The sequence below is a fragment of the Psittacula echo genome (assembly GCF_963264785.1).
Source record: "Psittacula echo genome assembly, chromosome: 6".
In the NCBI taxonomy this organism is placed as follows: domain Eukaryota; kingdom Metazoa; phylum Chordata; class Aves; order Psittaciformes; family Psittacidae; genus Psittacula; species Psittacula echo.
Window position 1 is genome coordinate 20,736,633 of NC_137743.1, and position 12,957 is coordinate 20,749,589.

The 12,957-nt window shown below is 37.2% G+C and overlaps 1 protein-coding gene across 1 annotated transcript in view; it reads left to right on the top strand.

Moving 5' to 3' along the window:
• The window catches only part of FRMPD2 (FERM and PDZ domain containing 2), a gene marked incomplete at both ends in the record, with an annotated part of 60,697 nt that extends 48,094 nt beyond the window's left edge, over window positions 1–12,603 (top strand). The window contains 8 exons of the mRNA XM_080621965.1: window positions 1,865–1,950; window positions 3,597–3,712; window positions 5,962–6,110; window positions 7,793–7,883; window positions 9,005–9,339; window positions 10,731–10,946; window positions 11,216–11,278; window positions 12,532–12,603. Coding sequence (XP_080478091.1) covers window positions 1,865–1,950; window positions 3,597–3,712; window positions 5,962–6,110; window positions 7,793–7,883; window positions 9,005–9,339; window positions 10,731–10,946; window positions 11,216–11,278; window positions 12,532–12,603 — 1,128 coding nt within the window. The remainder of the gene's footprint in view (window positions 1–1,864; window positions 1,951–3,596; window positions 3,713–5,961; window positions 6,111–7,792; window positions 7,884–9,004; window positions 9,340–10,730; window positions 10,947–11,215; window positions 11,279–12,531) is intronic.
• Between the last annotated feature and the right edge of the window lie 354 nt (window positions 12,604–12,957).

The following is a 12,957-nucleotide window of genomic DNA, read 5'->3' on the forward strand; positions in this document are numbered from 1 at the left end:
ACATATGCTAAGAGGGGGTGGGGGGGGGAAGTGGAAGACTGCATATGCAAGTCTAATTCTGGTACTTTTTAAGACTGGAAGGAATGATTAATTAATTTTACCATTCTTTCAGTATTTTAAAACAATATACTTTAAAGGATTTCTATTCAACTGTCTTCTATAAATATTCATAACTCCAAGGGTCCCAAATTTCTTCAAACATGTTTATGTTTTTTAATATCACTATGTTCTGTAAGACATTCCACATCAAATTTTACAGCATCTATTATTTCTAAGTTTACAATTGTAAAACCTCTTCTCAGGAAATGTGAGAAATATAGGTCTGTTTATCATCCACAACAAATAAAAACCCTCAACCAATATAATCAAACTAGAAAAGAAAAATGGAAGAAATCCTTGATGTGAATAAGATGAGAAAACCTTGAAGAGGAATTTGTTTGAAGAAGTTTTAAGTACTCTGTTGGAATGGGTGTTGAACTGAACTGTTAGAGATTGATGAAATGTAATATCAAAACAAAGTCATGCCTATATTTTGACAAAGAAGTACACTCAAGAAATAAAAAATGTAATGAAAAATATGAGATAGTACTAAGGTTACAAGTTTCCTTATTAGCTCAATGCACAAATGTAGGTTTAAGCATGTAGTAAAGTCTATCTAGTTAAGCACAGCACATGCTTAACTTAAAAATTTTGTGCTGAATTAGTTTCATTAACTGTTCGTTATTTCAAGCTTGCCTTTAGCTGTTTCCTGTGAATAGAAACTATTTATGCTTTACTTTATAGAGCACAGCTGCCATCTACTCTAAAGATGTAGACTCTGAAAATGACAACCCATTGAAAAAAAACCCACAGATGCAAAAAAGCAGCAGTAAGATACCTTTCCTTAGAAAATAGAAAACAAAAATCTATACAGAATTCTCCAATCAATGTAGTTAGTAGGTGCAGAAACTGGGTAAATTAATTCATTATTAAATAGGCAGCCACAAATTTCCCTGTTCTAATGGGAAAGTACAAGCACAAAAGTAAGAAAATAAGGTGTAAGTAGAGGCTACCATTAAGATTCTGTGGGGCATTCAGTAGTTTATACTGTGTAACATGTCACAGGACTCTGAGTACATCTGGAATATTAAGAAGGGAAAGAAAAGGAAACACTACTCTGAACTAGAATTTAAATAATTATCTATCAAGTGTTTCAACTCAGTAGGAGCCACTTCCACAAACATGATGCAGATGGGGATGTCCTGAATCATTATTTAAATGCAGAATCCAGTTATAATTCTCTAGGATGGAAAACCAGCCACCAATACTATCGCTTCTCCTGCATATGGAGGGTGATCAAGGGTCTGCCTTCTCTGTTAGTTAAGTGCTTCTTCAGTAGAGCAGCTGCACCCTGCTTCTACCAGCTGGCACCGTTGTGTCTGAGATAGAAAAAGGAAATTATTACCAACAATTCCATCTCAGACAGCGGAGCTTTCTCCCACCAAGTGCTAAGGAGGCGAAGAATAGAGTGTGACTCATGATTCCTGGGATTGCATTTTCTTTATGAGACTGGAGAGGACATGACTAACATGAAACTTTTCAAAGTTTAGTCATTAAATTCTAAGTGGTAGGGATTCTGAAGACTGTATTGTTATGAAACTCACAAATACTTTTTACACCTTGTGGCTTCTTACTTCTAGTAGATACTACAATGCTGAATCAAAGTTGCATACTTTCGTCTGAAAGTGGAAACTGTTCTGTTTCCCCTTCCATTCCTGAAAGACACATTTTTACAGATATAAGAAACATGTTGATGAAAGTAACTACATGCTTGATGTTTCTATGTACTGATTTTTCACAGCTTTTTTATATTTTAAACCTGTAGGATCTAAATAGCAAACACAATTCCCCTCTGCAAGGTCAGCTGGCTGGACGAGACTATAAGGATATAATCGGTAACACTTCAGACACGTAAGTCTTTCAAATGAATTAAAACTATTAAAATAAATAGCATGGCTAATTTATCTTTTATTTCCAGAACTGTCCTAATATAGAGTGCAAATGCACCCTAGTGTCCTAAATGACAGAAATACAGTTCTATTGGAATACAGCTCCATCTGCAGTAAGAAATGCTAAATAGCTTCCATGCAACTAGTAAGACATGAAACACAAGCTTCTAGCTCTAACAGCTCATGCAGACATGCCTAAGCTAGCTTTAGCTTTTCTAGCTGAGGAGGAGAGAGAACAGTGGTACCCCTATCACGTTGGTGTGGGCAGGATAGCTGTGGGTTCTACTAAGTGTTCCAAGCAGCACTTGCAGCCTGGGCTGGACCTTGTGCTATTATGGCTGTAGCAGTCCAGACTTTGAACTCCAGACATCTGAGAGTCAGGAGAATTTGAGAATGTTACTCCAAAGAAAGTACGTACTATAGGAGGACAAGAATTTTACTTCAAATTTTAAATACACAGTACAATGGGAAACCAAAGAATAATGGAGTGTTGATAAGACATGGGCAGTTTTGTCTATTAAAATGACATGGCATAGATGAAATATGACTATTTTCTTTATCACTTATAACCCACATAAATTGAAAAAAAGACTAAATATTTACTTAAATTTTGTAAGAAAACTTAAAATTTTGTAAGAACAGTATTTGGCCAACCAATTAGGGATGAAAATCTTCCCTAACTCACCTGCTTGTTGAGCTGCAAGATGCGTTGAGAGCATCTGCATGTAAGAATATCTGTATGAACAGAGGCTCAGTGCCCCTTGCTATTATCTCATTGCTAATATAACATTATCTTGTCATATACCAGGCAATTAGGTATGATTATTATTAAGTTATCTTGCTCTGTGGGCAAGATGCATAAATGCATCTATGACTAATACAAAGTTATCACATATAAGGATAACAAGTATCTCTCCTGACTGTTTTGCAAATAGGATGGTTTTCTGGCCCCTGTCATGTAATCTTAACTTTTTTACTACCAGTACTTTCTTGCGTTCGTATTTGCTACTTGCAAAAGCCTTGTGTACCTTGAACATGCACAGCCTGCAATGGTAACTGATATTCAGAAAGCTGCTACTTATTACCTTATTCTCCCTCTTAAGTGTACCTTCTACTATTTCTAAGATTATGTATTATGATCACACCTAGGATAGGATAATGCAAGACTCTGATGTGCTTAAGCCATAGTTAAATGTTAGGTCTGCGGGTGTCAGAGTTAGCCAGTCGAGGAACATCTGACCCATTCTGCACACATTATAGCTGTAGTCTGGATTGCAGGCACATCTTCTACCTAAAACATATTCAAGGGCTCCAAAATTTTCTAAATAATTTAGGAAACAGTAACAAGCAAAGCCTATATAGCTATGGCTGCCTAACAACTGAAGAATATCATACATGAAAAATTGTCTGCAACTGTGACAAACCTTACTTCCAAACACTACTCCTGACTATGCTATTACTCCTTGAATTTATGTTCTTCGGAGTTCACGCTAATTCTTAAAAATAGTTGCTTAAGAAAGTTAAAAGTGATAAAAAATAGATTAAAAAACCAAACTATAAAAGTTCCTGCCACTTCTGTACGATCATTCAACTAATGCTGTTTTACAGGTCACAGAAATACGCACAATCTGAAGGCTGCAGAAGAGAGAATCAGCAGCCTGAGGCAGACAGCCGGAATGATGAAGACAATGATATGCCCCACAGGATTTCTGTTCTACCTAGAAGTAACCATGCAAAAACTTCTGTTTCTTTAATATTGTAGGCCAGCTGCTCCGTATATGTACAGTGAGAACAACACTAATCACTTATACATAAGCTAAGTATTTGCTCTTTGTGTCTCAAAGACCAGAGCACTCAGGACACAATTTTTGCTATGATACGTATGAAGGCCATCAAACCTTTGAAACATCCGCAAGAAGAAGGCTTACATCAGGAGCTCTCCAACTCTTTTGGGGAACAGCAGGAAGGAAGGAACACAAGTCTGAATGTAGTTAACTGAACTCAGGGAGGGCAGCTGTGCTAGCCATCACCCGCTCACCACTGCTAGGAGCACCTCTGCTTTGGCACCCCAGTTTCAAAAGGATGGGCAACTTTTTATTTTTATTTTTTTGTGGGGTTTGGGGGGGGGGAGGAGATTTTTTTCTATGCTCTATATCATGTCCTTCCTCAAAGGAGAATCTCTGAATACCTTGATTATACTCAATCAGGTGTACAAACTGAGCAAAAAAGAGGAAAAGAAAGTTGTTGCATTAATTTGAGCAACTTCACAACATTTGTTCAAGTCATGCACTCTTGGATTGTGCAAAGAATGACACATTGGCTGAGTGGCTGAATGAAGAAAAGAAAACAAAACCAGTGCAATTTGGGTCAGAAGCAAATTTGTGGGAGCTTTCCAGTGCATAATTAAAAATTGAAATTCTTAGTTTGTTCCAAAATGAATGAAATAAAAGCGGATGGCTTTGAATTTCACATCATATAGTGAGTGAAATTAAAACCTCTAGAACTGATGTGCTTAAACATACTGAAGCACTTTCACAGCTCAGGTGCTAAAGCCGTTCTGATACCAGAAGACAGTTTACAGAAAGAATCTGCCTAGTTGTTCCTACAGGAAATTAAGCTGCTTCTGCTCCAAACAAAAATTTGTGAAAGGAATCATACTGCAGTATCCTACAGATTCCCTGAAATACAGGTCTCTCCCTGCTTCTTCTTGCCCTGTGGAAGCAATGAATTGCTCATGGCTCTTAGAAGAAGTAAATCACAGTTATCTCCCTCACACTACCAAACTGTGCTGGCTAGCAAACAGAAAATTATAACCAATCTCTCCTCTCATACCTGCTCAGATTCTTTGCTTTCTTATTCCACTTGATCTGGAAGGAAAGAGAGGTGTATACGAAATAGCATGCTGTGTCTGGAGTGGCAGATCTGTCTTCATTGGCACTCTCAACTAGTTAATAGAAATACCCTGGCATCTCTTATGGCTAGAGAACAGAAAGTGAACAGAAATTGTTTCAGAAGCTCAGGCAAGGCAGGTGCAAGTTGTAGCCCAGACAAAAGCATAGGAAACACAACAGTTTTGTTACGGAGATTGGTTAAGAATAGCGATGACATCTTACAAGAGGAAAAGAGAGCATTGCTTCTTGTCTTCAGCCTACCACAAACCTGTGGAACTGATCAGCAGGGGTTTTTTGAGACAGCTGGCATGTTATCCTTTGCCAACAGTAGTCTATGACTAAAAGGACAAATTCCATAATTTCTCTGCCTCAAACAACTATTTTTTACCAAACAAGCTACTGTTTTTCCTCTACATGGTAAAATTTTTTTTCAATTGCTACAGTAAAGTAGTGATATTTCTACAGATATAAATGTTTATCCATCTTCTTAATCTGTCAAGTTTCATATCAGAACATATACTTCAGGGTGAGCAAATTAGTAAAACTGAATCCTGATTTTGTTGCATCAAAGATGCTTTGCATCTTGTTCTTGAAGAGGAGTATGAGAAAAGGGCAGAAGATATTTTACTTCAGGGAGGAAGAATTTGCAGTGATTATTCCTAGCACTGGGGTGTGGCAGTACTAATTTTCAGGAAAGTGTTGGATAGATGAAGATGATTCCTTGTGAAGATGTGGTGAGAGTCTCCAGTACCAATAGAATCTGTCGATAAAGTTTACAATTCTGCAAGAACACTTTATTTAAACAGACTGTATTTAGAAACAGTATGAGGCAATAAGTTGCAATAGTTGGATCTGCTTCCAAATGAGATGAAATGTGGTGCTGGTTGTATCCATGGTGCTGACTTACTCTTCTTTCTGCTATGAACATAAGTAAGCCAAAAATATTTTTTCATATTTCACTTCCACAGTATAAGCATCAAAATGTACTTATGTACTGCAGCCCCTTAGTTTTTAAAGCCAAGAATTTGCACTATGAACAATGATAATTAAAAACTCCTTTGTTTTTCTTTGTTGATATATAGGCAGAACCTTTGCTTGTGGAGATGAACTGACTCACTTAATTAACTTTAAACCATCACTGGCTGGAATAGGCCCAACGGCTGGCATCACAGGTCTTATTCGAGGCCTTCAGTTTCGAATTGAGACTCAAGAGGTGTTAAAGGAGTTTGTGGTAAAGTGTGATTCCTTTTTAAGATCTGAGTGTGTTAGCAGAAATAAGAAAGTGACTTTTAGCAGCCTTCTGCATACTGTATGGGAGATTGGCTTGTATATCTTTACTGACTCCACTTTCTCAGAGAATTATTCCAGCCAGAATAAGGTTTCTACTCTACTGTTTGAGTGATGCTACAGTATTTGGATCTTTCTTTCCACACAGGTCAGGCTTACACTATTCCCTGTCCAAAGATACAGCCCACATGGAATGAAAAATAAATAAAACATTAGAATATTAATTGCTTTTTCCTAGAATGACTTCTTCCTATTACCCCCTCAGCTCTCCTGAACATTTCCCTAAGAACTATTTCAGAGGCTGCACTAAAACAAGAAATCCATGCTGCTAGGGATTCAGTAGTCCTGAAACACTTAGTTGAAAGGAAAATGTTTCACTCAATGCTCCAGTGAACCATGGAACTCATTGCCACAAGAGGCTATTAAGGTTGGGAACTTTATGAAATTAGAAAGAAAAAGTAATGTACTTCCATAGATAATGAAAACACATAATTACATCTGATGGCATGAAAAGATACCAAATTGGGGAAGCATACAGAATCTCTTATTTCAGGATATAAAAAGAGTACTCAGTTATCAGCAAATTCCTAAAGAACAGATTATTTTGTAACTCTTCAGCACAGTACTGGAATTTCCTTTAAAGGATGTACTCAAAACTAGGGAAATAGATTGCTACCACTTTTCCATAGCAATTACAACATTATCAGTTCTTTTCACTTGCCTTTATATCTCTGACTTTCTGGGTAGAAAATCCCACAGGCTGAAGTGTATAGGATTTGCTGACTTTTCCTAAAGGCTCAAGGGCATGTATTAATTTCCATTCATTCCATTCTGCTACTGATGCAGGCATAGCATACTGCGCTGAGACACACGTCTGCACAGAAAACATAAAGATCTAACAGGGAATGCACTGGTTACCAAAGTCAGTGGATATTTTATCTGAGTAAAAGCTGTAGTAACTGATGAATGTATTAAGGAAATGTCACATGTATTTCAGCCCATATACACTGTATAGTGCCATAATGTGATGGTTGAGCATTGTGCAGTGCATACCAAAGAGGTAAAAGAATAAAGAAAAGTGAAGGTAACTGAAAACTGTAAATGAAATTAACTTTCACATTCCTGCTTCCAGCTACACTGCACTGTTACCCTAAATCTGCTATGAAGTACTCAACAATCATATTAGTTGCACTTTTCAGCATTGATGCTGTTCTCTATATCCGTCACTTTCCCTGTCACTGTAAAGTATTCACTGACATTCACTACTTGTTAATAGAGCAATACTTGGTGCTTTAGTTAGTATGCCATCAATTATGAATACTGACATTTGACCAAGACACTATTCCAAACATTCATTTCACAGCAGTATACAACAGGGATTTGTAATGACAAGGGTTGAGGATGTGGGTTGGAAATCTCACTTGAAAACCCCAGAAATCTTGTGCAGACTGAAGAAAGTACAAAGCAATTTGAAGTTTAGAGGGTGAGGTACTGATTCTCTTCTGTAAGAAGTCTACTTACCAATGTTGGGTCACTTATAGCTGTACAGTTTGTTCACACCAACTCTGTAAAGGTTGTCTATGAAGGATATGAACAACATGGATTGACTATTTCTCTTTGATCTAGGCTTTAGAACGTTTGAAACCAATAGATGACTGCAGAACTGGCAAAGCACCAGAAAACCGGGATAAAAACAGATACCGAGATATTCTTCCATGTAAGTATGCACACTAATGAGAACATACATTCAGTTAACTGGAAAACAGAAGAGCAGTTATAACACTGATATGTAGGAGATGCAAATCCCACTACATCCTTAGCCACTGAGAGGTACACTAACAATGAAATGTGTTGAGATTTTTCGAAAGGAGGTAGAGTTCATGTAAGGGTGTCAGCATTGCACAGTATGTAATTTTCTGAAGTATCATCTTTCACAAGGTGGGACTTTGTCTGATAAGGGAGCAGCTATCTAAGTGTTTCCTTCCCATTTTTCTCAGAAATATGGATCTGCATTTCTGTGGGCAAGTGTAACTTGAACTATAATAGCAGATCTTTAAATATATTTGAATGTACAGCTATATCTACTGTTTGTGACACAATGGAATTCTGGAAAGCATGGTGGAAATCATGGAGTCGTGCATCTCTTGGAAAAATAAAGAAGTTTTCAGAAGTGTTTAGAAGCATAATATGCAACCAGAGCTTTTAGGGGCTCATCTCTGTTCTAAGTCAGAAACAAGTTTGCTCACTGATGAGAAGTCATTTTAGTCATTTAGAAGATTTCAGTACAAGAGCTGAATGACTGCTGTTAACAAGGATTTCCAAAAAATCCTGTAATACCCAATGATTCCCTGAGAGGTATCACAACAGAAGGGGAACACTTGCTGGACCCTTGATGTCTTTCTGAACTGCAGCAGCAGGAAAACACATGCAAAATTTGTAGCACAGTCACCTTCCTGTATTAGTGATACAGCATACATTCTTAGGAGTTTCCTGCTTGAAAACAGCAATATCCAGTGACAATGTTCCCATCCCATATATTAAAAGCCATATTGGACACACTATTCTGAATCATTGCCATACAATTCTATGGTAATTAGAAGGCTTGTCAGAGCATTACACAGGTATCTTAAGAGAAATAAAGCTGAAGTGAGCAATAAAATTTATTTGTGGGAATTCGTATTAATGCTGATTAATACTAGTGGTACTAGTCAAATGTATTTGAAAATCCAGAGGCATACTTTGCTGCTTGAGGCTGAGGTTCACCATCCTGACTGCTAGAGATGGTAGAACTCTGTTTCAGATCTATAGCTGAAATAACTGCTTTTTGTTTCTGTACAGATGATAGGACACGAGTTCCTCTGGGAGAAAAGAATGGCTACATTAATGCAAGTTATATTAGAATGAAAGTTGGAGAAGAGGAACATTTCTATATTACAACTCAAGGGCCTTTGCCATCTACTGTGCCTGATTTCTGGCAAATGGTCTGGGAGAGTGAATCAGATGTGATTGCCATGATGACAAAAGAAGTGGAGCTAGGGCAAATCAAATGTCATCGATACTGGCCTGAACCTCCCCATGACTCTATAGACTTGGCTAATTTCCATCTCAGGCTAGATGATTACCAGATTCTGGAATACTTCGTAATTAGAACAATAGAAATTATCAACAAGCAGGTAAGTTGAGTAGGCTTAATATTTTCCTATATGATGAAATTCATTAGGTATTTTACGTGAGTATATTCTAATATTATTGTTTGCTTCTTCCGTAACATTTGCTCAGTAATTTTTAGGAATGTGAAAATCTGAATAACAGGAATGAAATTAAGGTTAGACAAGAATGTCCAAAAGTTAGTCCTTTAATAGTCACAGAGCTGGTGCATTCAGTGTTTTGCATAATTGCTTACTGTTCTCATCAAGTCAAATCAGTAACGGCTGCCAGAGTGGATTCACATTCTCTAATGCTGGCTGGAAGGAAAGGGGAAGAAGGTGGTTTTTTTAGATTTTAGAATTAATGATATTTCTTTCTAATGTCGAAAAATGTGAATACACATGAAACTACAAACACAGAATCCAAGTGTAAGAACATGGAAACTGGAGCAACTGTTAAGTCCAACAGTCTTGCCTCAATAGCTTGCCTGAAAGTTTTACTTAGCTTTGCAAAAATTTCTGCAGGACATATTAGTAAATGAAATCATTAAAAGATTCATTCTTGTTCCAGACTAAATTGGTTGTTTTCCATCAAGAAAAAAAATCTCTATATAAAGAAAAGCCAATTTACTTTATGTCACTAAGTGTGAAGCATAGTAAAGCATTTGCTATGAGCTTCCCCAAAAGATTATTAAGATGGGAAGATAGGCTGTTATATGTAATTGTTTCAATGGTTATCTTAGTTTGCTATGTCTGTATTGGACCAATATCACATTACTGCAGAAAGACACAGTTTTACTTCAGGAGAAATCCAAAAATACATTCACATTTTTCTGATCGTAAAAATCAGGGTTGTTCTTTTGCATTCAGCTTAACATGTTTTGGCAAGCTGGCAACAAGAAGTACTGTCCCAGGACCATTCTGTTAATAATACTCTTTATCTACATTATGATTATTCTTGTAAGATTTTTTTTATTTGATTTGGTTTGTATGTTAGGGTATCTAATCACAAATTGTTCTTTTATATCTCATAGCCAGAATAGTATTTACAATCTTACTATCATGTCTATCATATTACTACTCTTCTATTAGTATGGCTTAGTTCAGTTCCAAAACTAATTTTAGTAAACAGTACTGGAATGTTCTAATTTAACAAATGTTTTTGGTTTTCCTTTCTAATCAAATAATATAACTACATCCAGAGTAACTTCAGTGTGTCATAAATATTATATGTCTTCTGAGTACATTTCTGAAAAACTAAAAGAAACCTTAATAGACTCAAGTATGAAAAGCTGAGGAATTGTTCAGTAGACTAACAATTGACCAAGAATGAAGCTAATGGAAAATTTATCAGTGGAATTACTTGAAACTTGGTCTTAGACTGATCATTTTTAACATTTTTGGTCTTGCTCTTCCAGACAGAAGAGAAGCGCACTATAAGTCATTTGCAGTTTACCACTTGGCCAGACCAAAATACTTCCAAACTGCCTGAGCAGCTTGTAAAATTTATTTGTTACATGAGAAGAGCTCACAGTACAGGACCTATTGTTGCTCACTGCAGCACTGGCATTGGAAGAAGTGGAGTTTTACTGGTTGTTGAAGTTCTGCTCAGCTATATAGAGAAAGATTTATCTGTAAGTATCAAACAGATCATCATTAAGTATTACAAACTGGTATGGATGTCAGCAACACAGTGGGAGTATCTTAGACCAGTGTAATTCCTGTTAGAATTCAACATAACAAAATGGAACAAACCAGCTTTTATTGTTTTAAGCAACAAAGATAATAACTGCGAATATACTATTTGTAACAGAACTAAGTCACAACTTCCCCATCTAAACATGCTTAAATCTTTCTTTATAACTTGCATGTCAACAATATAAAACCTGTTCTCTTCTGATAGTTCAACATCAAGCAGATAGTGAGAGACTTGAGACATCAGCGATTTGGCATGATCCAAACGAAGGTAAGCTTTCAATATTCAACTAGATGATGATTTTTAAATGTCTCAATAAGTGGTACATAGCTACATGCTTTGATAAATCTGGGGCTTAAAGCATAAATTTAGCCTTCTCATTTGAGGAAAATAACACCCTTCCAGGCAAGTGGTGTCTAGATTTAAATATGAAAGGTCTGTTCCTTACTAACCAATCGAAATAAAAGCAAACCACCAATATAGTACAGCTCCCAGTCCCATCCCCATTCCCTCCTCACTCCCCTACTTTTTTTTTAAGCTAAAAAAAAAAGCAGGGATCAACAACAAAACCAGTGAGATAACATAAACTCTACCCTGAAAAATAGCAGCTTTCAGCTGAACTCTTGCTATTGCTGAGTTATCACCACCTCAATAAAGCCTACTACTGCTGAGTTAACCCTACCCCTGAAAAGAGCTTTCACATAGGAAAGATAAGATGTGGCTAACTCAATTTTGAGCAAACAAGCGGTGTGAAGAAAACTAAGACAAGACCAGGGTACATTCTTCCTGTAGGCAAATATTTTACATATGCTTTGATACATTTTTCTTCAGGATAATGATTGTGTGATTAAAATTAAGCATTAACCTAAATGAGGCTTGAGCACATGCTTACAGGTACTGCACTGAATAAGAAAACTTTCATGAACTTTTCAAGTAATGGAACAAAAAGAACAAGGATTACAAGTCCAGAGGAGGGCCACGAGGATGATCAGGGGACTGGAGCACCTCCCATATGAAGACAGGCTGAGAAAGTTGGGGCTGTTCAGCCTGGAGAAGAGAAGGCTGCGTGGAGACCTCATAGCAGCCTTCCAGTATCTGAAGGGGGCCTATAGGGATGCTGGGGAGGGAGTCTTCATTAGGGACTATAGTGACAGGACAAGGGGTAACAGGTTCAAACTTAAACAGGGGAAGTTTAGATTGGATATAAGGAAGAAATTCTTTACTGAGAGGGTGGTGAGGCACTGGAATGGGTTGCCCAGGGAAGTTGTGAGTGCTCCATCCTTGGCGGTGTTCAAGGCCAGGTTGGACAGGGCCTTGGGTGGCATGGTTTAGTGTGAGGTGTCCCTGCCCATGGCAGGGCGAGTTGGAACTAGATGATCTTAAGGTCCTTTCCAACCCTAACTATTCTATGATTCTACATAGATGCTGGTGTTATAAACAACACTTCAAACAGTTCATTGTTCTTTGTCTAGAATTTATGTTGAATGTAATCAGATGTTTCACATTGGTGTGTTTGCATCCAGGATGAGTATTTATTCTGCTATGAAGTTGTGCTGGAAGTCCTTCAGAACCTTCAAGCAATGGATTCCGACTGACTGCAATATGACTCTTCCCTATTGCTGTTCCTGTTGGACTCCAGCGACCACTTAGTAATTGCTTTAAAGTAATGTCAAGCCAGCACAGACAAGTGTTATATTACATGCTTTGTTAGATTACTCTGATTTCTAAAGCATTTCAAAACCTTGCTTAAAATGTCCTTGGTAAGTCATTTAATTCTTGGCACTCAGTTTGGAGAAACAGCCAACCAGTCCTGCAACAGTGCTGTTAAATTAAAATGGAATTTGTGTGTTCTGTAAAATAACATATCAATTGTTTGGAAAATATTTTGGGACTGTGACAAGGAGATAGCAGCTTTTGCAGTTAGCTCCACTTTCCAGAGGCAACTATGA